This window comes from Macaca mulatta, chromosome 1, assembly GCF_049350105.2.
Source record: "Macaca mulatta isolate MMU2019108-1 chromosome 1, T2T-MMU8v2.0, whole genome shotgun sequence".
Lineage (NCBI taxonomy): Eukaryota > Metazoa > Chordata > Mammalia > Primates > Cercopithecidae > Macaca > Macaca mulatta.
The window spans coordinates 176,641,401-176,667,896 of NC_133406.1; the positions used below are offsets into that span (position 1 = coordinate 176,641,401).

The 26,496-nt window shown below is 41.3% G+C and overlaps 1 protein-coding gene across 1 annotated transcript in view; it reads right to left on the reverse strand.

Moving 5' to 3' along the window:
* The window catches only part of ROR1 (receptor tyrosine kinase like orphan receptor 1), a 412,356-nt gene that overhangs the window by 154,400 nt on the left and 231,460 nt on the right, over nt 1-26,496 (reverse strand). The window contains exon 2 of the mRNA XM_015141249.3: nt 18,561-18,632. Coding sequence (XP_014996735.1) covers nt 18,561-18,632 — 72 coding nt within the window. The remainder of the gene's footprint in view (nt 1-18,560; nt 18,633-26,496) is intronic.

Consider the following 26,496-nt stretch of genomic DNA (forward strand, 5'->3'; position numbering starts at 1 on the left):
ACTGCATGCGCACGCACACACACAAACACACACACACACACAAGCAAAAACTGTGTTCGAATTCAAGGCTATGACTTCAAAAGAAATAATGCATTAAACCATTTGAATTTAGAAGACAGAGATACATGATCATTTTTAAGTTATCTCTGAAGTCACATCAAAATGTACACCAGCTCCAGGATTCTAAGATCCAATTCTGTTTAGTAGAAAAAGCAATATAGTCAAATATAACATGCCATAGACAGAAAGGGTTATGTATTTGGAATGAACAACTATCCTTAACATTCATAAACTTCCCAACTGGGATCCATTTGTATGAAGAGACTCTTCTGGTCTGATAAGAGCCTGGCTTCGGGAAAAAGAACAAGATGACCCAAATTCTTTTGGGGTAGACACTTTCACACATGAATCATCCAAGAAAAATGGCAGCTACATCAGAACATTGGCTGCCTGCCCCAGAAGCTGACTGTGGGGGCACTCAGGCTGCTGGGACCCACCTTCAGCATGGAATGTACTCAGGACAGCAAAGCTAAGTACCTCATCCATCTGACTTCTACAGTTGTGGACAACTCATGCATATCACCATTTTCTTCCCCAGACAGTGTAGCCCTCAGTTGAAAAATATAGCCTCTACTGGTCAGAACCAAGTCAATTTTGTTAGTTTGGATATTTCCAAGCTCTGTCCTCCAAACAGCTTCATAAAGACTAACTGATAGAAGCTGGACATGGTGGCTTATGCCTATAATCCCAGCATTTTGGGAGGCAGAGGTGGGCGGGGGAGGGGGTTGCTTGCGCCCAGGAGTTCAAGACCAGTCTGGGAAACATGACAAAACTCTGTCTTTACAAAAATTAGCCAGGCATGGTTGTGTGTGCCTGGAATCCCAGCTACTCAGGAGGCTGAAGTGAGAAGATCAATTGAGTCCAGGTAGTTGAGGCTGCAGTGAGCTGTGACCATGTCACTGCACTCCAGCCTGGGCGAAGAGTGAGATCTTCTCACACATACACACACACACACACACACACACCCCTAATTCACTGGACCAACATATATGAAACAATGTAAAAATAATTTGTAATAATCTTAATACAAGTTTTCTAATATATATTACCTACAAAGGGATAGGAGAAGTTAGGTTTTATAGGTCTATTTCCATTAAATCCATGTCAGGGATGGAGAATTCCTGAGTCAGAAGACTTTAGAGATGAAAGAAAACTAAAATATTAGTTATACCAACACCCCAACCTCCATAGGTTTTGGGGGAACATGTGGTATTTGGTTACATGACTAAGTGCTTTAGTGGTGATTTGGGATATTTTGGTGCACCCATAACCTGAGCAGTAAACATTGAACCCAATTTGTAGTATTTTATCCCTCACCCTCCTCCCACCCTTTCCCCCAAGTCTCCAAAGTCCATTGTATCATTCTCATGCCTTTGCATCCTCATAGCTTAGCTTCCACTTATGAGTGAGAACATACGATGCTTAGTTTTCCATTCCTGAGTTACTTCACTTCGAATAACAGTCCCCAGTTTCATCCAGGTTGCTTCAAATGCCATCAATTCATTCCTTTTTATGGCTGAGAAGTATTCCATTATATATATATACACTTATATATACACACATATATATACACATATGTGTATATATGTATATATGTGTATATATATGCATATATATATGTGTGTGTGTGTGTGTGTATATATATATCACAATTTCTTTATCCACTCATTGATTGATGGGCATTTGGGCTGGTTTCACATATTTTGCCATAGCAAATTGTGCCGCTATACACATGTGTGTGTAAGTATCTTTTTCGTATAATGACTTCTTTTCCTCTGGGCAATGGGATTGCTGGATTAAATGGTAGTTCTACTTTTAGTTCTTTAAGGAATCTCCATGCGGTTTTTTCCATAGTGGTTGTACTAGTTTATATTCCTACCATTAGTATAGAAGTGAGGAACCACCACTTACGAGGCTTCTGGAAGACGGGAATCACATATCAGCCAGGAGCCCACATTATATGACTTCTAGAGGTCATTCAACTTGGAGATTCCCTGAGTCTAGGTCATGGAGAAAAGTTGTCTCTGGCACCAGACTAATCTGCTGCCCTTTCTAGGGCTGGGAATATTGCTCAATTTGATTCAGACTGAAAAGGAAGTGATTACTTATAACACCTTCAAGAAAATATAAGTGACTGTTTTGATCATCTTGGAGAATGGAAGACTTTTCTAAGCATGACACCAAAGTCAAGGATTGATAGATTCAATTTCATAAAAATAAATTTTTCCATGTTAAAATACACATGCAAACAAAATTAAAAGTTAAACTAGAAAAAATGCAGATTTCAAATAAAAGACAAGTATCTTAATAGTAGAATGAGAAAAAGAAATGAATGTTAGAGAAAAACTGACTACTAAACATAAAAAATTCAACCTTAGTTATCAAAGAAATGAAATTTAAAATAACAATGACATACCATTTTTTGCTGTTGAAATTGACAATGACCAAGAAAATGACAATATTTACTTTGAGTGAAGGTAAATAGTAGAATAGGATATTCTCCTGCACTGCTGTTAGGATGTAAATATGCAAAGAGATTTAAGAGAACACTGTGTAGTAGGTACCTTCACGAGGCCAGGTACTGTCCTGGACCCTTTAAGGCATTTTTCATCACCCTACTATTTATAATAACACAAAGCTAGAATAATTCTAACTTTTCAACAATAGGTGATAATAGGTTTCAATAAATCAATGGAACACATTTGTGTGTTTTTTTTTTTTTTTCTGATGGAGTCTTGCTCTGTCCCCCAGGCTGGAGTGCAGTGGTGCAATCTTGGTTCACTGCAACCTCCGTCTCCCAGGTTCCAGCGATTCTCCTGCCTCAGCCTCCCAAATAGCTGGGATTACAGGTGTGTGCCACCATGCCCGACTAATTTTTGTACTTTTAGTAGAGACGGGGTTTCACCAAGTTGGCCAGGTTGGTCTTGAAATCCTGACCTTAGGCGATCCATTTGTCTCAGCCTCTCAAAGTGCTGGGATTAAAGGCATGAGCCACTGCGCCCAGCCCACATTTGTATTAGTTCATTTTCACGCTGTTATAAAGAACTACCTAAGACTGGGTAATTTATAAAGAAAAGAGATTTAATTGACTCACAGTTCCACATGGCTGGGGAAACCTCAGGAAACTTAGAATCATGGCAGAAGGTGAAGGAGAAGCAAGCACTTTCTTTACAAGAGGAAGACAGAGAGGAACTGCCACACACTTTTAAACCAACAGATCTCATGAGAACTCACTCACTATCACAAGAACAGCATGGGGAAAACCGCACCCATGATCCAATCACCTCCCACCAGGTCCCTCCCTTGACATGTGTGGATTACAATTTGGATTACAATTCAAGATAAGATTTGGGTGGGGACATAGAACCAAAGCATATCAACATTTAATATGGCCAATAAAAATGATGTTAAAATATTTAATGACACAGAAAGATGTTTGTGAAATTGTTTCTGAGGGACAAATGTTGTTTACAAAAGAGAATGGCTCAATATGATTCCATTTCAGTAAACATATCTGTAAACATATATGCATTAAAAAGACTAAAAGAGTATCTGTCAGCAGTAACATAATTTTGGCTTCATTTTATTTTCTAGGTTTTCTACAATAAACAAATATGTTTAGATATTGTAAGAGCTAGTTTTTTGTTTTGTTTTGTTTTTAAAGGAAGAAAATGATTTAAGGATAAGGGCAATAAACGGTACAGGTGACACATCAGGCCCACCTTACCTTAAAAGAGCTGGGCTGCTGGGAGCCATCTATCTTCCTGCTAGAAGTCTCCTGCCTCAACTGACCCTGGGAAAGAGGACCCAAGCTGTTTAGCTGGATTCTGAGGTGGTCTTTCAAGGTTTCCCCAGGTCTTCTCCAAAATCCTCTCACAGCAGGATGAGGGCTGCTGAGAGGTAAGAAGGCACTGTCTAGCTAGTCTGGGTGGACTGGAAGGATGGGTTATGGTGAGCTCCTCTGACTCAATGCAGGATGCTAGCATCCTTCTGTTACTTAGCACCATTGCAAGGGTAGTATCCTCAAGGTCTACCCAGGATTTACCTGAGATCCAAAACAAAAGTCTGATTCTACTATCATCAGCAGTATTTGATTCCTATTGGGAATCCTTAGCAGAAAAATGCCTGTCACCAGCAGAAAGGCTTTCCCTGAGCGCATGTCTTCAATGGATGATCGCACTGTTAGAATTTTCCATTACCTCAACATTTCTCCTAGCCCCAGCCCAAATATTCCTTTTTACATGAATAAACTTTATTATAAAGTAAAAACAAAACCCAAACACCCACAAACAAAAAACAGCAATGTCAACATTAACAGAAAGCATGGCCTCTAAATAGACACTTTACCAAGATTTCACCCCTTATGCTCACAGTTCTTTTAACACAGATGCTTGGTAAGCAGAGATAATTTCAGATCACCTACTGTTTCTTGATGTAAAAATAAAGAAACACATATTCAAGTCAATTTACATTTTACAAAGCACAACATTATCATATTAGGATCTGGGAATGACTTCAGTGAACATTTTTACCCTGTGTGACAACTGAGGACATGGAAGTGCAGAGAGGTTTAGTGAATGGCCTAGGGTTACCTTGTTAGTGGACATGCCAGGGCTCTTACTCAGAATTGGGACTGTAACACTAAGTAAAAACAGTTAGCATTGCAATGTTAAATTCATTTTTGTAGCCCTCAGAGACCCGGCAGTACAGAAGAATAGCAAGACCAAAGCTTCGATGTGACTGTTTTGTTCATTTAGAGTTTTCTTATTTTTGTTTTATTTTGGCAAAATTCACTTAACATAAAATTAACTGTTTTAAAGTGAATAATTTAGTGGCATTTAGTATATTGACAGTGTTGTACAACCACCATTTCTATCTAACTGGAAAACAGATCTGGCAGCCCAAAAGGAAAGTGTGTACCTATAAAGTGATTGCTCCCTTTTCCCACTCTAGCCAGCCCCTGGCAACCAATTCAACTTCTGCCTCTATGCATTTACCTCTTCTGAATATCTCACATGAATGAAATCATACACGTGACCTTTTAGGTCTGGCTTCTTTCACTCAGCATAGTGTTTTTGAGATTTATCCATGTTATGGCATGTATCAGAACTTCATTCCTTTTAATGGCCAAATAATATTCCATTGTATGTCTGTACCACTCTTTGTTTACCAGTCATCCCACTAATGGACATTTAGGCTGCTTCCATCTTTTGGCTATTGTGAGTAATACAGCTATGAATATGTGCGTACCTGCATTTTTTTGAATACCTGTTTCCAGCTCTTTGGGGGGCATATATTAGTTTTACAATTTTTATGTCTTTTACTTATATTTTATCTGACTATAAGAGTATAGGATATTTATTAAAGAAAATGTAAAAATCAAAGAAAAAATACAAATAAGAAAACCCACCTATGGGTAATCAAGAATATCCCCTTCCAGAAGGGATATCCTACCAGCAAAAAGCCTTCCAAGCCCGTTCCTTCTTTCCTCCCTATACATACAGATTATTATTTTGGAAATAAATAGTCATTGAGAACATGGACCTGGTAGCCAGGAAAGCCTGGATTTGAATTCTGACTCTGCCATACACTAGCTGCATTCCTTTACCTTGAACTTGTTTTCCTGCCTGTGAAATGGACATAATAGTATCTACCTTGCAGCATTTTTATGGCACATTAAATGGTGCTCAGGAAGTGTCAGGTATAATAGTACTTCCCACACAGGGATTTACTAACTCCACCAGAAAGTGAGGTTCACGAGAGAGAAATTTTGTATTTTCACCTCTGTATCAGCACAGTGCCTGCCACACAGCTGGCACTCAATGAATACCTGTTGAACGAATAAGTGAATGTAACTTTTTTGGTTTGTTTGTTTTTTGAGACGGAGTCTCTCTCTGTCACCCAGGCTGGAGTGCAGTGGCGCGGCCTCGGCTCACTGCAAGCTCCACCTCCCGAGTTCATGTCATTCTCCTGCCTCAGCCTCCTGAGTAGCTGGGACTACAGGGGCCTGCCACCTTGCCCAGCTAATTCTTTTGTATTTTTAGTAGAGACGGGGTTTCACCTTGTTAGCCAAGATGGTTTCGATCTCCTGACTTTGTGATCCGCCCACCTCAGCCTCCCAAAGTGTTGAGATTACAGGCGTGAGTCACCGTGCCTGGCTGTGAATGTAACTATTGAGGACGTTGGGGTTGAAATTAGAGTCCTAGGAAGGATCTTTGGGAAGAATTCAGGTCTCTGAGTTCAGAAGACAAGTAAAGACCATGCATAGAAAAATCTTGTAGGTCAGTTTTAATTCTATACAACCACAGTCCAATGGCCAGAGTTCATTAGGTCTGACTTTGGGCCCACAGATAATGAAATCATTTGCTGAAAATGGTCAGAAAATAAGTTATTTGCAGCAATTGGGGCAGAGACTAGGAGGTCTCTGAGGTATGTGGGGATTTGAACTTCCTAAGCTGCTAGACCAGCTAAGGCTTGGGGCATTTTTTTTTTTTTTTTTTTTTTACTTTTCTTAAAGCAAATAAGCATTTGACAGAATAAACCCAGACAAAGAGATACTTAAGCATGAAGCCTTGACACAAACTTCCCTGAAGTAATATAGCTTGGAATCTAAAGAGATGATTAGTGAGCTTCTCATGACCCTACAGGAAATCTTGCTTGGTACAGGAACGCAACATTTTCAAACTTTGTCTAAAAGAAGTTTCCACACACTCCACTGCCTCATAATAATGTTTGAAATGGGTTGCAGAGCTCGCTCTCTGCTGAATTCTTTACTGTCTTTCTTCTTTTGTGGGTCTTTATCCCCAAATAATCTGTTGGGACCAACTTCTGCAAGCTCAGGAGGGCTAAAGTGGAGCTGTAAGCCCTCAAACCCTCAGTAAACAGGCCAGAGGGAATGAAGAGCTGACCTCTACCTCAGCCATTAGCTGGGCCTACCTAGGATGGATCTGATCTTATATTCCAGGATAAGTCTTATTTTTTTCATTTGTCTCCTTTGCAGCACCCATCACTGCTGGAATTCAATGATTTTCAGTATTTCTGTGTATGTGAAAATACTTGTTTAAAGTTTTTCTCTTCCACTAAATTGTAGAGTATCCAAAGGGAAGAATGTTTCTGCCTTTTTCATTATTGTATCTTCAGCCAGTACAGGCCTTATCCATGGTAGGCACTGAATAAACATTGGTTGAAACAATGAATCCAAGACATTTTATTACAAAGTTCAATTCAGCTTAGAGGCAATATAATATTGGTGAAGAACATGGGTTTGAATTTTGGGTTCACTGCTTTGTGACTTAGGGCAAGTTGCTTAAATCTCTCTTAGTTTCCTGATGTTACTTTAACAAATTATCACAAATTTAGTGGCTTAAAGCAACAGAAATGTATTCTTTCACATTTCTGGAGGCTAGAAGTACAAAATCCAGCAGAGCCACACTCTTTCTGAGGGCCCTGGAATGGAATTCATTCCTTGTCTCTTAGTTTCTGAGGGCTACCCTGGCATTCTTGAGCTTGTGGCTTCATCACTGTGATCTCTGCTTTCATTTTCACATTGCTTTCTCCTCTGTGGGTCTGTCTAAAATCTCCCTCTGTCTCTGTCTTAAAAGGACACTTGTAGGCATTTAGGTTTCTGGGGATAATGCCGGATGATCTCATCTCAAGATCCTTAATTTAATTACACGTGCGAAACCCCTTTTCCAAATAAAGAAAAATTCACAGGTTCCAGGGTTTAGGGCATGGACACATCTTTGCAGGAAGGAGGTCACTATTCAAAATATGACTTTTCTCTAAGGCTCAGTTGTTCATCTGTAAATCTGTCACAGTATCTCAGAATTATGAGGATTAAATGTGACAATCCATGTAAATCACTTAACATGGTTCTTGGCATATCATAAGCCCTCAGTAGATGGTATCTATTAATAATTGGTATTATTTCATGAGAAAGGGAGGTGTTACTCCCGATGTCCACAAGGAAAAAGTGATGAAGTTATGCCAACACATTCAGATATTTTAAAAATATATCAACGTCACTATCAATCTACCCTTCTCTGTATTTATTTTATGAGTGCTGGGGCTTGTGCTCAGCTGTCTCACATATGTCATTACATTCTGTACTTACAACAACCTTTGGAGGCTGGTATTCTCCCCATTTTACAGATGGGGGAAAAAATCCAGATCTTAATATTCAAGAATCTGGAGTTAGCCACAGAGCTTAAATATAAACCAAGGACTTCTCACTCCAAGTCCAGGTCTTTTCTACATTACCTCAGAAAATTGAGGACAGAAATTGACAAAGTGCCAGGCACCTATACTTGTATTAATCACTTGTCAGAATATTATGAAGAGTCAAACTACAGGGCAGGTTAGCCTAGAAGAACTGTAAAGCAGTGGTTCTCAAATTTTGTTGCATACTAGAGTTACCTGGAGACCTTTTAAACCTCTCAAATCACAGGCTACACACAAGACCAATAAAATAAGAATGCGGGAAGGAGGAGAACAGACCCTGGCATTAGTAATTTTTAAAATTTCCCAGGTGATACCAATTACAGCTGAGGTTAAGAATTACTGCTCTATCAATGGTCCTCTTTAGTGGTCATCAGAGTCACCTGGAAGATGGTAAAAATGGAGGGGATAGGGTCTAGCCTGATTCAAGGAACCTGGGTCTCTCCAAGTGATTCTAACTCCCACCAAAGCTTGAGGACAGCTACTCTAAAGTACCTTTCAGCTCCCATATTCTGATTTTCAACAGTCATTCATTTCTCTCTTTATTCAAACAACTGTACTAGATGCTGGAGAGATAAGGATGCATAAAGAAGACATGACTTCTGACCTCAAGAAGTTCACAGCTTGACACGCTGTCCTTTTCTCTCTCAAAGCCCTCTCCACACTGCTTTTCCTGGTCAACCTCTGTTTGAATTGGAGACACATGAGGGCCTTGCTTGAAATGATGAAGATCTTCAATAATATTTCTTGCATGAAGAAAGAAGAAGAATGGGGAGAAGAAGAGGAAGAACATACTTGCAAATAAGCATCACCTGGCGTGGGGAGGAACAAGGTGTGATCACCAGTGGGAGAAGGTGGAGTCAGGAAAGCCTTCTTGGAAGTGGTAAAGTCTGAGCTGGGTCTTTAACAATGACGAAAGGTTGGGGGAGGGTGTTCTCATCAGACCAAATGGTAAGGTTTGTGCAGATGCTTGAAATAGGATAAGGAACAATGAACAGCTTGGTTTTAGAGCACAACAAGCAAAGGTGGAGAAGGAGAAGCAGGAAACTGAGGGAGGAGCCCCATGGTAAAGCACTTTGTATGATCTCCCTTTCCCCTCCCTTTAGCCAAGCAGACACTTAAGTCCAAAAGTCCCAGCAAGTCTTTAGATAAGGTTAACCAAAGCTGTGGGCCCAGGGCTAGAAAAGACTTCCATGATCCCTGTGAGCAGGACACCAGTCCATGGGTTTCTGGAAGTACCTTGAGGCCAAACTCTAAAGCCATTTTTGAAGTGGGTGCAACAGGAGGAGACAGTCTTAAATCCAAACTAAAAGACACACAGGCAAGGAAAAGACAGCCTGGGAAAAAGCCAGACACCCTTTCTTTGTGACTGCCTTATTATTTATGAGTCCAAAAATGTGCCTTGTCTTAGTCAGGAATCACTAAAAATAGTACCAAGGGAGTAAGGAATCTGAGACCCAAGATAGAAGGTAGATAAGCTCTCTCCTCATTCTAAATGGTAAAAACAGGAGCACAAACACTTCCAAGCTTGATCGGTTGCTCACCTGCCGGGGCTGGGGCAGCGGTTGCTGGGAGGATGGAGGTGGGGTTCTGTGCTGCTCACGCAGCCATCTGCGGAGCACCCCCAGGGCCTCGTTCCTCTAGGCTGAATGCCCCACTAACAGCGCAGATGGGGAGATGAGGAATGATGGGAGGGCTTAGGTGCCAAGACCTGGAATAACTGGCTGGAAAGACCCCTGCATGGTGAAGAAGACCCTTCTGCTCCATTGATGACTGGATGACAGAGGAGGCTGATGGCAAATCTCTCCCCTTTGAGCAGGTTTTGAAGAATCAAGATGGACCATCAAGGGTCATTTTCCTTCTATTTCCGGATAGAATTCCATATCCCTCATCTGGCCGGTGCCTTTCCCTAACATGAATAGACTTGTCAAGTAAAGAGGATTAATACCGGTCCGAGAGAGAGAGAGCTCCTTGGTTGAAGGGGAACTGATTTCCATGTCGCATACTTCTATGCTTGGTGTAAGCAAAGGGAATAAGAGCTGGTTGCCAGCAAAGGGATACAGGAGATATACAGCAGGCAAGAAGCTCCCCACATATATCCAAATCCCTGCTCTCCTATCAGGAAGGTGTTCCTGGCTGAGTGTGGTGGCTCATGCTTATAATCCCAGCACTTTGGGCGGCCAAGGGGGTAGATTGCTCGAGCCTAAAAGTTCGAGACAAGCCTGGGAAACATGGTGAGACCCCGTCTCTAAATACAAAAATTAGCTGGACATGGTGAGGTGCACCTGTGGGCCCAACGACTTGGGAGGCTGAAGTGGGAGGATTGCTTGAGACTGAGAGATGGAGGCTGCAGTGAGCCATCATCACATCACTGGACTCCAGCCTGGGTGACAGAATGATCTTGTCTCAAAAGAAAAAAAAAATCCCTATGTGTTTTTTGGCTTTTAACCCACAATATTTTTCTCCACAGATGAGAAATGACTCCAGATATTGCTTGTCTCTAATCCCATTAGTGGTCAATTTGTAATCTAGTTATAATAGTGATCAGACTATAATAAGGAATGATAATCCCTCTCACATAAAATCTTTATATATTTTAAGGCATTATATATACACACACAAACAAAATCAGTGTTTAGAAACATTTCTTTTAATAAAAAGCAGTTCCTAGAATTTTAAACCTGGAATGGATATGAGAGCATTTCTTTATGCTGCAAGGAGGAAGCACAGGTTACATTTACCTAAGGTTCCAGCGATTGTTTCCTGAGAGCAGCATTATCTAATAGAAATATATTGTAAACCAAAAATGTGAGATGTGTAATTTTAAACTGTCCAGTAGCCACATTAAAAAGGATCAGGTACTACAAATTAATTTTAATGTATTTTACTAACTCAATATATGAAAATACCATTTCAACATGTAATCAATGTAAAAATTATTAGTAAGATATTTTCTTTTTTATATTAAGGCCTTGAGATCCAGTGTGTTTTACACTGATGCTACCCCTCACTTTGGACTGGCCACATTTCACATTCTCAATAGACACAGGTGGGTAGTGGCTACTATACTGGGTCACGCAGCATTGGAGTCTCATAATGGGTAATGCAGCCAGAACAAGGATTGATGCCTCCCTTTCAACAGGTGAAACCCCCAGGCCCAGAGCTTAAATAGGTCATTGACCTGGTGATGGAGCTGAGCTGGAAGTAGAACCCAGCTTCCTTGTTAAGTGCTCTTTCCTGAAATCATACTGCCCTCCCCTTGGGAAAGACAAGGGAGTAGGTGGGGAGGGGGCGGTCAAGAGAACTACCAGTAGTGAGCACCTATATATGCCAGAGACTGTGATGGGATTTATACTTTATCTAATTCATATACCAGCTCTTTCAAGTCCATACCAATCATTCCTCTATTTTCCATATGAGGTTAGAGAGGCTCTAAGTGTTTTAGTAGTTGATAATGGCAAGGTGACAACCTTTAAAGAAAATGGTGCTATCAATATTAGAAAGATGTTGCTTACGACCCCAACCAACTACCAGTTTTGAAGATGGAACACAAGGATGGATAAGCGCTCAGACAACCCAGTCCTGGGAAGACTGTTCATCAGCTTGCCACATGTCAAGAGCCAAGGCAAGATCCAGTCTATCCTTACATTACCACCTTCAACCTATAGCTCCAAATATATACAACTAGAAGCACAAGAAAATGACTCAGCCACCTCATTCTGACTAGCTAAGCTTCACGCTCTAAGCTATAGGCCAGTCAATACCATTTAAATAGATCATGTGCCAAGGACAAATCAAGTAATGGAGTGGGGACAAGAGGGAGCAACCACTCCTGAGCTAGAGAACCTGGTCATAGGCCTTGATGGTGAAGCTTTGAAGGAAGAGGCAGGCCAGGGGGCTGAATCTAGGACGTATCTGTCTGTTGCGACCAAGCAAGCAGCTATCCTATCACAACATGGGCATGAAACCCACAGACATGCTAGTTGGCTAGGAAAACCACCTTAGGTAATTGATATGGTTTGACTGTGTCCCCACCCAAATCTCATCTTGAATTGTATCTCCCACAATTCCTATGTGTCGTGGGAGGAACCTGGTGGGAGGTGATTGAATTATGGGGGCAGGCGTTTCTTGCGTTGTTCTCATGATAGTGAATGAGTCTCACGAGATCTGATGGTTTTAAAAATGGGAGTTTCTCTGCACAAGCTTTCTCTTTGCCTGCCACCATTCATGTATGACTTGATTTGTTCCTCCTTGCCTTCCGCCATGATTGTGAGGCCTCCTCAGTCATGTGGAAATGTAAGTCCATTAAACTTCTTTTTCTTCCCAGTCTCTGGTACGTCTTTATCTGTAGCATGAAAATGGACTAATACAGTAATAGATACTTATACCTCTATCCACAGGTGAGCAAATGGAAGCTCAGAGTCATAGTAACTTTAGAGCCCATGTTTATAAGCCCCACACTGCACACTTCCCTACTAAAGCTCCAACCTGGTAGAGAAAGCCATTTGAAAAGGCAAACCAGGACAAAATATACATATATACACACACACACACACACACATATACACACACATATATATACATATATATACATATATACACATATATATACACACATATATATACACACACACACATATATATAGTCTGTCAGCACAGAGAACTATTTGCAGCTGGAAACAGGCCTCAGTATTTTTTTTTTTAAATAGTAGGTTCCCTCCCTTTCTGCTGCCTATGGGAGCAATTTCCAGCCCCTTCTCCAAAAGAAACATTTAGCTTTCTATAGAGAACCTCTGAGACCTCTTGTGACTGAATATGGTAGAAGGGGAAAGAGGCCCTCATCACACCCACCCCAACACTCTTATGGGGAAGCTGAGGTTGAGCCCCTGTAGATCCATTTATTTTAGGCGGTATTTGGTTCTGAAGCAGTTGTTTCAGAAATTACCCCCATGAGCCATCAATAGTAGCGTTCAGCGGCTCTTCCAGGGTGGCCTTGTCTCTTTTAAATTTCATTTCCTGTTGGAAAGGATAGACAGGTAACTGGTTAATGCCAGTGACTGGACTCATTTAACGGAACACTAGGAACTGAGTGTGGCTGGGGAGCTGCAGTGGAACTGATGGGTGGACCAGAGCAGCTGGGTGAAGAGGAAGGCATTAAAGCCCACCAAGAGATGGATTGTATTTTACTGCTTTTCCACGTGAGGGAACTTGCCCCACAAGAGGAGGGGATATGAATGCACTCAGTTGTCACAATGGACATGGTCCTTGGACCTGGCCCTGAGGTCTTGGTGGGAATCCTGGCACTTCCCCTCCATCAAACCCTTTAGCCCAAATGAGCCTCAATTGCCTATCTGTTCTATTGCAAAGGGTGGTGTGAATTCAAATGATGCGTGCAACCTGCTTAGCAAGTGCCTCACACCTGGTAGGCATTTACGCACCATAACTGGGATTTGAACCCAAATAATTTAATGCCATGTTTCCTACTACATGTTGCCTACTGCAGGTGTTATGCAATAGATAAGGCAAACCTTGACTTTAAAGAGGCAGCATGAAATAGATAATTTCAATACAGCAAGGTAAGGATTCTGATCAAGATAGACATAGGCTAATATGGTACCCCATAATTTGGAGCACTGTTGATGGCATGGTCAAAGGGGTTGATGGAAGGATTTGTTAATCATCTGTCTCTTCCTCCAGGAGGTCCACCAAGGAAGGAATACTGCCTGTGTTATTCAGAAGTATGTCCATTAGGGATACTGTAGAGAAATGGGGAGGGAGGGAATGTTAAAGGTGTGCTTAAGTAAAAGAGGAGTTAGCCAAGTGAAGAACAAACCCAGTCAGAGGAAGCTGCATGAACAAAGGTACAGAGGCTGGAAAGAGAATGGTATGTTTAAGGAATTGGACGCAGGTTATTGAAATAAATTGAATATTGAGTATAGGGACTGGAGGTAAGGTAAGAAGAATCAGTAGGGGTAAGACCATGGAGAATCTTGTGTTGCCAGGCTAAGAAGTATGTCACTTGTATGAATGAACACTCAAGTGTGGAAGGCCAGAATGGGATGATTTATCAGAATCTAAGGTATCTACCCCAACCCTAAAATATGCCTGCCTTACCAGACTGTCGAAGTACCCATGGTATTTTAATATCAAGCTCAAAGTAATAACCATATTAACCCAGAACAGCTATCACTTCTTACTCTCCAATGAATTTATCAGATTTGCTGGCCAGGTGAATTTTCACAACAGCTCTATGCAGTAGGTGCTTTTCTTACCTCATCTTACAAATGAGAAGACCAAAGCACAGACAGGTTGAGAGGTTTGCCAAAAGTCACACAGGAAACACACAGTGGAGTCAAGATTCAAACCTAGTCAGTCACCCTGGCTCAAGTCCATTTTCTAAACCACCATATTATCTCAAACCTATCTCCCAGACCACTATTATTCTTGACCTGAGTGTATCACTTTAAGCCCGTTTGATAAACTTCTAATTTCCATAGCTCTATTCTTCAATCATATAATTTTAATTTAGTTCTTTTGAAATATGCCTTTTTTGTCATATTATCTTGCACTTGCCCCAGGGTTTCTACTTTTTCACCATGGAACGTTTTAAACATATATACTCTCTCAAATTGGTCCACTGTTTTTAGTTTCTAAGGTTATGAACTTTTCCATGTGTTTTGTCTGCTGACCCTTACTAATGGTGGCTTTCTTCCCCTCTCTTATAGGCATTATAATTTTTTAAAGTAAGCTCAACATCAGCAGGAGTTTGCCATTGTTTTTTTGTGGTTTTCATTTTTAAAGTTTTGTCTTTGGTGGAAAACCCTCATGCATGAGGATGTTGAGACATTTTTAAGAGCTGGTTTTAGGTTTGCTGCTGTCAGTGTCTCCTAGTATAATCAATTCCAGGCCAAGTTTTTATGTTACCTTCTTGGTTTGTGGCTTGTGCAATACCTGAGTAGAACCCCAACCCCATTCCCACATGTAGTACAGGCTGAGGTTTTGATTTCTCATGGGTGATCCCAATGGCCCAAGGTGCTTGATAGATTTCTGTAATCACATCCTCAGCAGAATTTTCCTTATTTCATACTTAGGCCAGTCATTCTTCATTCATATCCTAATGCAGGAAGTTTATTTCCTGTGGCTCCAATTCTTATCCCCATGGGATACCGAAACTCCAGGCCCCAGGGAGTACGCATAGTTTCCAAATTATCATGGACTCTTTTGCTTAATTCCTCCTCACAGATCATTGCTCTAATATTGAACTTGTTCTTCATTTCTGGAGCCTAGGGATTTCACCTCTTTGTGCACCAGCCTGGCAATGGATAATTTTCTTCATTGTGTATTTCACTAGTATCTCTGTGACTGGAAGAAGTGTCTCTTGAAAGCTCAATCTATCAAATTGACCAGAAGGCTTTGATTACGCATTTAGCGATCAGTCTTTCCAAATAGTCTCTGAGTTCATGGAGGACAGGGGCCTTTGTCTAGTTTGTCTTTATATCCTAATTTTCATAGAGTTCCTAGACCAGAGCAGAGGAATCAATAAGGTTTTGATTAACAAATGATCTTCCTCTCTCATTCAAAATGGAAATTAAAGAATATACACTAATTACCTTCTAGAGAAAGATGATGCCAAGCATCCTCACACCTCCAGAAAGCCATCCACACTCTCTGAAAGTCTGTGTTGAACAAACAAAGGAGTTTGGGGCCTGCCTTTATCTTTCCCTTCAGCCAGCAGGTTCATACTATTGACACACTTCTTTCTTGATGGGCAACTACTACTAATTACAGTGCTGGTCTGGTAGACATTCCAAGTCTGGCAGGCTGGGTTCTAGACTGCTGACTCTGCTGCCTTTCTTAGCACACACTGATGCTTTTCTATTGCCATCTGATCACTAACATGCAGTGTGCAATGATATAATTTTTCTGTTGGCACCATAAGGAACTTGCAGAATAAGTTCACATGAAAGCACCCAGCACAGTGCCTGGCACAGAGCAGGTACTAAGTTAATGTTCAGGGTCTTTTATTTCTTCTTTTCCATTAAACATATTCTATAAATATTCGTTGAAAATCTTCTGCTTTCTAGGCATTATGGTTGGTGCTGGAGGTGGAGAGGAATAACATGTAGTGCCTGATTTAATACTTAATAGAAAAATAATGTCAGGTCAAATTTCACAATAGAAAAAAATATTCTAAATGTCCTTTGATTTAAGGTGAAAAGACATCTCACTTCATTCCACCATCCTAAAGTGCCTAGTAAAGTATAACCAGCAAAATAACTTCACCCATTGCTGTTTTATAAAATAAACTTATCTCTTCTCAGAGAGGAAATACAACTTACAGTGAATGTATTAGTGGGTGTATTAGTTTGTTCTCATGCTGCCATAAAGAACTGCCCAAGACTGGGTAATTTATAAAGGAAAGAGGTTTAATTGACTCACAGTTCTGATTGGCTGGGAAGGCCTCAGGAAACTTACAATCACGGCAGAAGGTACCTCTCACAGGGTGGCAGGGGAGAGAATGAGTGCCCAGCGAAGGAGGAAGCTCCTTATGAAACCATCAGATCTCATGAGAACTAACTCATTATTATGAGAACAGAATAGGGGAAACCACCCTCATGATTCAATTATCTCCGCCTGATCCCTCTCGCAACACGTGGGGATTATGGGAACTACAATTCAAGATGAGATTTGGGTGGGGACACAACCAAACCATATCAGTAGGCAATAGAGAGCTGATCATAAAAGACCATTTATGACAATGATTTTTGAGCTCCTTTTACTACTGTAATCTCAGAACTTTGAATCATGCCTGAACTAAAGTAGAAACTCAGTAAGTTTGCTGAATGTATGTGCACACATATGTATGGCTATGGCTTCTCACCAGGTAAGATGTGACTCATCATTCCACACACATTTATTGAGAATTTCCTACAAATAAGAGTTTGTACTAGATTTTGTGATGGAGACCAAAAAAAAAAAAAAAACCCCTACCTACAAGGAACTTCTAAGCTTAAGGGTGAGAGAGGTGAGGTGGCTGGGCACGGTGGCTCACGCCTGAAATTCCAGCACTTTGGGAGGCCAAGGCGGGTGGATCACGAGGTTAGGAGATCGAGACCATCCTGGCTAAGATGGTGAAACCCCATCTCTACTAAAAATATAAAAAATTAGCCAGGTGCGGTGGCAGGCACCTGTAGTCCCAGCTACTCGGGAGGCTGAGGCAGGAGAATGGCGTAAACCTGGGAGGCGGAGCTTGCAGTGAGCAGAGATAGCGCCACTGCGGTCTGGCCTGGGCGAAAGAGCCATACTCCGTCTCAAAAATAAAAAAGTGGCGGGGGGGGAGGTGAGATAGGTATAGAAATCATCATAATATCATGTAGAAAATGTGAAAAGAAGAACAGAGAAGGGAGTTACGGAAGTTTCAAAGAGGGAAAGGCCACTTTCAGCTGGAGGGGATTAGACAAGACCGGATAATGTAAATTTTATGCTTGGTCTTGAAGGAGAAGTAATTTGTTGCGTTGCAAAAGCGGGAAAATGGGTATTGGCAAAGAAGGAAAGGCAATCCAGGTGAAAAGATGAAAGCAGAGAGGCAGAAAAGCACAGGACATATAAGAAATCGAAACTTGGCTGGAAATGCATAAAGGGGAATAAAGATAACTAAGGCTAGAAAGGCAGATTGAGCCAGACTGCAGGGGTTTTGAATGTGTCCTGGTATACCACTCCAGGATATAGGGTCTTCATAAAATACCCAGTGCTTAACATATGGTGGGGCTTAATTAATGCTAAACAACAATCTCCTAGCAGAAACCTGTTCCCCACGTGCACAAAGGAAGCTGCCGTCCTTATGCACAGGCAATTACAAACATTCCAGATACTCGGTCCTGAACCCTGCAAGCACATCAAATGCTCATCATGAAAGGTCACCGAGCAAACAGCTCTGATCAATCCTGGCTTGGGCTGAATCAAATCGTCTAAATAAGATCCACTAGAGGTAGTGTCAGAAAGGTCAGAAACGACCCTATTTCACATCTTGAAGCATTTTTGCCATGTGGAACACTTTAGAGGAAGAAGAGAAAGGAACGAGGGGGGAAAGAAACTCTCCAGAAATAATAGAATCCCAAGTAATTCAATGTTAAGTGATCACAAAGTAAGCTGGGGATTTATTTTGGCCCCCACCTCCTTGCAGTGATCTGAAAAACAGTTGATTTCAAAGAAGGTCATGCCACAATTAAAAACAGAGTTTCCCACCTCTTTCCTCACCTCCCCTGTGTGCCCCCACCGTGTACCTTTGTTGAGTTCACTTGAAATGTTCCATGATGAGGTAGGCACTAATTCAGCACTGACTGACAGCTCTGTTTCTGAAAAGAAAAAGAAGGGAAGGGAGAAAGACAAGGGCAATATTAAATATAGTAACTTATGGGCTGTTCGAAGCATTACAGGAGATTTCCAAAGGACCTGCCTTTGGAGAGAGACCACGGCAATCCCATAGCTTATTAGACTGGAATGGAGGTTCTAGCTGACAGTAGAGGTGCCTGCATTTTAGAAGCCATCCAAATGAACAATCTATGGACCAGATTTGAAGATTTTTACTTCAAAACACTGGCTTGAAAATTAAAATGTAAAATATTACATTAACCCTCTCAACATCACTTACCATCAGAGAAATGCAAATCATAACCACAATGAGATGCCATCTCATACCAGTCAGAATGGCTGTTTTTAAAAAGTCAGGCCGGGTGCAGTGGTTCATGCCTGTAAACCCAGCACTTTGAGAGGCTGAGGCAGGTGGATCACAAGGTCAGGAGTTCGAGACCAGCCTGACCAACATGGCGAAACCCCGTCTCTACTAGAAGTACAAAAATTAGCCCTGTATGGTGGCATTTGCCTGTCATCCCAGCTACTCAGGAGGCTGAGGCAGAAGAATTGCTGGAACCCGGGAGGTGGAGGTTGCAGTGAGCTGAGAAGGTGCCACTGCAATCCAGCCTGGCTGACAGAGCAAGACTCCATCTCAAAAAACAAAAAACAAAACAAAAGTCCAAAAATAACAGATGCTGGCAAGGATGCAGAGAAAACGGAATGCTAATACACTGTTGGGGGAATGTAAATTAGTTCCGCCACTGTGGAAAGCAGTTTGGAGATTTCTCAATGAGCTAAAAATAGAACTAACATTCAACCCAGCAATCACATTACAAGGTATATACCCAAAGGAAAATAAATTATTCTACCAAAAAGATACCTGCACTCGTCTGTTCATCACAGCACTATTCATAATACCAAAGACATGGAATCAACCTAGGTGCCCATCAACAGGGGACTGGATAAAGAGAATGTGGTACATATATACCATGGAATACTATGTAGCCATAAAAATAATGAAATCATGTCCTTTGTAGCAGCATGGATGCAGATGGAGGCCATTAGCCTAAGCTAATTAACACAAAAGCATAAAACCAAATATCATGTGTTCTCACTTATAAGTGGGAGCAAAATCTTGGGTACCATGGATATAAAGATAGGAACAATAGGCACTGGAATTACAAAAGGATAGAGGGAGTGGGGCAAGGGTTGGAAAACTACCTATTGGGTAGTATGTTCACTATCTGGGTGACGGGATCAGTGGAAGCCCAAACCTCAAGATCATGCAATATAATCTTGTAACAAGCCTGCACATGTACCCTCTGAATCTAAAATAGAAATGAAACTTGCAAAAAAAAAAAAAAAAAAAGAACAAGGGCAAAATACACCTTGCCCCTAAAATACTGCATTAACAAGAAAACAAATCTGCAGAAATGACCACACATAATCAAACATAAGCTCCTTTTCTTGTTGAAAGACCAGTCTTAGACTAATAAATTTAATAGCCTTCTTATGGAAGAACAACATTGCTCCTGTAACTAACTTCACGGGTCGTGTTTGGAATTGGTAGCATTTCTGTGAACAGAGAAATTCATTTCTCTACATTGGAACTTTAGGTCAAGACAAATGATAGCTAAGTATTTGAATATAGAGAATCATTTGCGGTAAATAACTTAAAATATAATTTTCAAAGCCATCATGAATTAAAGCAAACACACAAATCAATAATCTAAAGGACATAATACATTATGAAGTACTTACGGACTGTTAGAAGTACTTACCGGCTGTTAAAACTCTTAAATAATAGACTGTAATATACAAATAATGTTTGTTGTTCTTTTTTTTTTTTTTTTTGAAAATTTAAGCTATGCTATTAATATATTGTAATGGGGTTATACTAACTTTCCCTTAGGCTATGTCTACACACACACACACGCACACACACACACACACTCAGAAGAGAATATTAGGACTGGACAGGACCTTGGAGGACCCAGGGTCATTAGATATAAGGCATACAAGTTGTCAATCCCTCCCGCTTCAATCCAGTGTAGGCATCTTTAATCAATCATGGCTCTGTTCGCCTGTTAAGCCTGGGATCTGTCATAGAGTGCTTTAAGCACAGTGCTCTAGGTAGCCACTAAAAATGGATCTGAGACAGAATGCAGGATGAACTTTATTAAGTGGAAGAATTGCAATTCAAACCCAGGTCTCTTTGACTCTAGCACTCCACACCTTCTGGCAGCCCATGCTGACAAGTAGTCAAGCCTGTGAAACCTGGCTTTTTTTTTCACCTTACCTCTGGCCTCACCTTTTCACAGAGATAAGCACATTTTTTGTATTTCCATATTTACTGATGGTGACTGTCCGCCAAATGGCCACATGTCATCGTCATTGACTAAGCTTGAACAAGAACAGGATGTTGACCCACTGAGACCTTGCAAAGGTGTACTTCTAGTTTATCTCCCTGCCACAGCAGAGACAAAAGGATTGTTTGGTTTGTGCAGACCTCCTTGGCTTACCTCTTTCCCAGTCCTAGAAGCAGGTGGGAAAGAAGTAGACGAACCACACATACCCTCCCCACCTACAATGGCCCTGGTTTCCTCCAACGTCCTGAGCCAAAAATAGCATAGACTCTTTTAAGGAGACCAGAAGTCAGATAGGCAGTATGGCAGGGATCTTAATTCCAAAATATGAAAACAAAAAGAAATTTTTACCCAAGTAGGAGAAATGCTTAATACAAAGCCACAATGGAAAGCAGTGCTTCTGTTATCAACCCCTTGTTTGGGGAATGGGTATTTCGTGCAGGTGATTTCCCCAGGAAGAGCTAATTGTCTACATTTCAGGGCCTTCCACATATGACTCCAACCCCAGCTCCACTCTGAGCCCCATGCTGCTGCCACCCACTTTGGCTCTTTCAATAATGACAGCCCTTGTTTGCAGTATTATGGACTGCTGTGGTTCACCTATGAAAAGGCTCATCAAACACTCCAACACCCAGACTTCGGGGAGCTTGGGAATAGAAGGTTGGCAGTCAAGGCGGCATTTCAGGGAAGGAAGCATAGGTTGGAAAGTGGTGGGATTAAGAGGAACCTTGACAGCATTTACATGCAATATTTTCATAGCTTCATCTTACTGCTGCTCACAGTGAAACTGCCAGAAATCTAGGTTTCATTTTACAGTGTTAATTTTATAGACAGTTAGCTATATGTCACTTGGTTTTTCCAAGCTGAGTTGAATTGCTGATTGAATATAATTTGGGACCGATGACAAATGAATAGATTCTTGGCACCGCTAACAGTGAAATTGTTCCCCACGTGTCCCTGGACACTAATTACCACTCAGTTCTTGGGCTGTAGCAAAGATAATTTCAGTTCACAAGATCATTAAGTGATTGTGCTGATTCTGGGGAATTTTGTTTGCTGCCTCAAGATCCATTCCTTTAGATAACCACGTGTTCAGCTTCTCAGATAAAATGATAATAAAAACAGATAAAATAGTTTAAAATATGAATAACTTCCCTGAAAAATATTATCTTCCAAGGCCATATTTTTAAAAAATAAAGGCTGATTATTTTATATAGAAAGTTGAATATTAACAATCTCCCCTCACAAAGTGATGTTTAATAAGCTTTTTTTCTTCACTGAAAGGAAAACTGAAGTTTGAGAAAAATCAAGCACATGTCAGCTTGAACTCCATCAATTCCATGGCCACCAGTGGCTTCAGAGAGACATGGCTGCAAGTTTTGGCCCTGTAGGAACCTCACTGATGGATTCCTATTCGCCTCACCATTGGCAAAAGCATGAGACATTTCCAAGTATATTTACCACCAGCCTGGCAGCCTCTCTTCACCAAAAGCATCATGGTAATAGCAAATGTGTATGTGCCATTTAGAAGACAGTAGAATATTTAATGGAAATATACACCTAGATCTTAATACTACTGTCTGACACTTATTAATTTTGTGATCATGAGAAAGTTACTGAACATCATTTAACTTCTATTTTCTCATCCATAAAATGGGAGCAATAAAAGCCATCTCAAAGGACTGAGGTAATGATTAAATAAAGGACCAAAAGGCTCCAGTACAGTGTCCAGCATAGAGACTCCAGGGCTTTCATACCTCTCCTTTGTCTAGTAAGGCAGATAGTGGCCATCCTCTGCATGGATGTACTTGGTTAACTAATAACTCACTGTCTGTATTTGAAACAACACATTTACCATGCTCTTAGAAAGACACTGCATTTCACATGCCTCACTAATCCAAGCCAATCTTTTCATTTCATGAGGTTTTCCTGAATTGGTCACCAGTTCTCTAAGAACATAAGTGTTTTTATATGGTTTTATCCAATTTGAGCAAACCAAGCATGTTTAAGAAAACTCCAGCCCTTATCTTTCTCGACCTCTTTTAGGAGGGCAAACCTCAAAAGCTATTCTCCTCCCGATTTGATCAATAGGAGCTATTATCTTTGCAGTTTCTCGGAGGATTGACTTTTTGGCACTGATTCTGCAAACCATAAGGTTTTGGTATTTAAGCCTCAACAGTGGGAGTGTTATTTGGAAGGAAGGAAAAAATAAGCCTTGAATCCTCCTCATTGATAAAAGCCTGTGCTCTCTGAAAGGATTACTGGTTCATCTCAGCAGTTGGCAGGTAGAGACCCAACGTTCACAGGATGTGGAAGCCCTTCCAAGAAGCTCCCAGCCATGCCACATCCTGTATCCCCGATTCAGTGATGCGTGAGGTTACACAGGCATGCACAAACTCACAAAACCAGCGGCCAGTCCAGTAGCTGCAAAGGCTGAATGCAAGAGAAGCAAGTGGCTACCCCAGTGCCTTTCTTGACCACTCACTGAGTCTTAGAATGTTATAACTGGGTGGGCCCTCAAGGCCCAGGACATATTTATCAAATTATATTCTTTGGAGCCACAGGATTTTTTGGAGCTATTTATAGAGGAACATAAGAGGATCTGGGGTTCCAGAGGACAAGAATACAGGCTCTAGATCCTCCTTCAAAACGAACAACTCTACTTTTATCTATTTTATATATTGTTGTGTTCACAGGTACTGTGGAAAATGCTCCAATGTTTTAAATTTTTAAAAAACATTATGTCATACAATCTCCTCATTTTTCAGATGAAGCAAGTGAGGCCCCTGGTAGGGAAGTGGCTTTGCCAAAATCACGGAAGTTCTAAGATAGAGCCAGACTTTAGAGGCTCAAAAGGAAATACGTGCTGACTTCTCACTGAGCTGCATGTTCTGCTGTGTATAGCCATAAGATGTGGTATGTATCCTCAGAGGCCAACTTTTGAAAGACACTCAAGGAATTTCCAAGCAGCCAGGGTCAGTCACATAGAAGGGGCACACTTTCTTCCTATGCAAAAGAAGGCCTCCACGTGTGATCATTTGGAGGGTGGCGGGAAAAGAATCAAAGATGCTGATGGCTTTGAGACTGTTGGTTCTCAGTGTTACTTTAGACATTGTTTGGTGAAGGCTGTTAGCCCTGTTTCTTTCCTCTCCATAGTGCCTCAGTGGAGAAGCCCATAGCCAGTTAAATTGCCTTAACCAAAGGCGCCTATTGGAAAAGTAAGAGTCTGCTGTAACTTAAAAGGACAGGCAGGCTACATTCCCCAGTCGTGCAAGGAGGTCAGTCAGCCTGAGCCATGCTCTAGCCCTACGCTCACAATTGCCCCACATCTGGGGTCCTGAAGGAGGGGGCCTCTCCACGCTAGGGATTCAGCTGACTTACTGAGGAGAGAGAAAATTTGGAGTTTTCTTCATTCTTTACGGGATAGTCAGGACTGGAAGGTACTATGCTCAATGTCTACAAGGATCTTCTAGTCCTCAGTGACCTCAAATTTGGATTTCTGATGTAATCTCTAAATAAAATTATCAATATAATCACAAAGAAAGAAGATGGCACAATCCTGCAACCTTAAACCCCTGCTCAATTACAGTCACATTACCTATATTGCAGTATGAAATCATTTTTTAGCCATGTAATTACTTTGTAATCAGCATAATTATTATATATGTGATGAATCCAGTACTTTGTTGAAGAAAAATTCATAATATAGCAACATTTGTGCTATTATTTGTGTTTTTATATGGTGAGATCTGCAGGGGAAAAAAAGAAAAAAAAAGGAAGGAAAAGGTGCCTAGGTTTTGTCAAAGTCCAAAAGACCCTGCTTGTGCTCAGAGATCTTCTCAACCTTCAACAGTCTAAAAGGTAGGTACCTTTATTACCTTCATTTCATGATTGATGAACCTGAGGCAGAGATATGAAGGCAGCTGCCCTATCAGCTTGTCGGGGTAGGGAGGGGGATCGTCATCAAATCCAGGAAGACTGAGAGCAGAGTCAGAGTATCTTCAACTGTGCCATATGGGGGATGGGGGAAGGAGCTGAAAGACATAACCACTTGCTCCCTGGCTTAAACCCCCTTCAGCCCCAGAGGTCCCCTGTGGAACTCTAAGCTCTGCAGTACGTAGCTGGAAAACCAATACCAGAGGGCAAGCTCCTCAACAATCAATGCTTGTTTCACCAATTCTAAAACCCCCAAAGGATGGCAGAGCACATAAAGGGAGGAGATGAAATATTTCTTGAATTACAATTAAATGCCTTTTTAATTTTCTCTTTGGAGATACTGTTCTCCTTTCTAAATCTGTTAAATTCATCTTATAGATCACATGCAGTTCTTGTATGTAAAGAAACTATGCTACAAAAAGCACCACAATGACACACATCTTGAAAGTGAATAAAAATAGTCTGTATTCTTGAAAACTATCTCACTTTAAAACTATCATACTTGGGCTCTCTTCCACAGAACTATAGAGATTCACTCGTTCATTCATTATATATGCATATGTATTGGCACTTTCTATGTGTAAGAACTCGGATGAAAAAGCTCGAACCAAGCCAGGCGCGATGGCTCACGCCTGTAATCCCAGCACCTTAGGAGGCTAGGATCACGAGGTCAAGAGATCAAAATCATCCTGGCCAACATGGTGAAACCCCGTCTCTACTAAAAATACAAAAATGAGCTGGGTGTGGTGGCACATGCCTGTAATCCCAGCTACTCCAGAGGCTGAAGCAGAAGAATTGCTTGAACCAGGGAGTCAGAGGTTGCAGTGAGCCAAGATCGTGCCACTGCACTCCAGCCTGGTGACAGAGCAGGACTCCGTCTCAAAAAAAAAAAAAAAAAAAAGGTTGAACTGGTCCCTAACACCTTCTAAAACCTTACAGTCTGGTGGGAGATGAGTACATGACCACAAACAGGCAATTATAAACAGTGTGATGGGGTTACCAATAAGACCTGACAGAAACAGCCTCCCCATCCCCTAGCCACCCCCCTACCACAACGAGGCTAAAAACATGAAGAGTACTGAATAAAATGTCACAAGGAAATATATGATGCATAGCTGAGATGGAAAGAAAAGGAAATTCTCGGTGCCAAAAAGGATCATAGGAAGTGGAAGCCGATGCTGAAGGTGCCTATGAATATGGGCCCTCCGGTCTAGGGGCTGCAGTTTTTTTTTTTTTTTTTTTTTTGAGACAGAGTCTGGCTCTGCTGCCCAGGCTGGAGTGCAGTGGCCGGATCTCAGCTCACTGCAAGCTCCGCCTCCCGGGTTTACGCCATTCTCCTGCCTCAGCCTCCTGAGTAGCTGGGACTACAGGCGCCCGCCACCTCGCCCGGCTAGTTTTTTGTATTTTTTTAGCAGAGACGGGGTTTCACCGTGTTAGCCAGGATGGTCTCGCTGCAGTTTTAATGTTCATTTAATAATCCAAGATGTAGCCCTAGGCCAGAGCGAAATCTGAGCTTCCTGCCTAAAGCCTTTACTAGAGCCTGGGAGATCGGCCTTACCTGTGG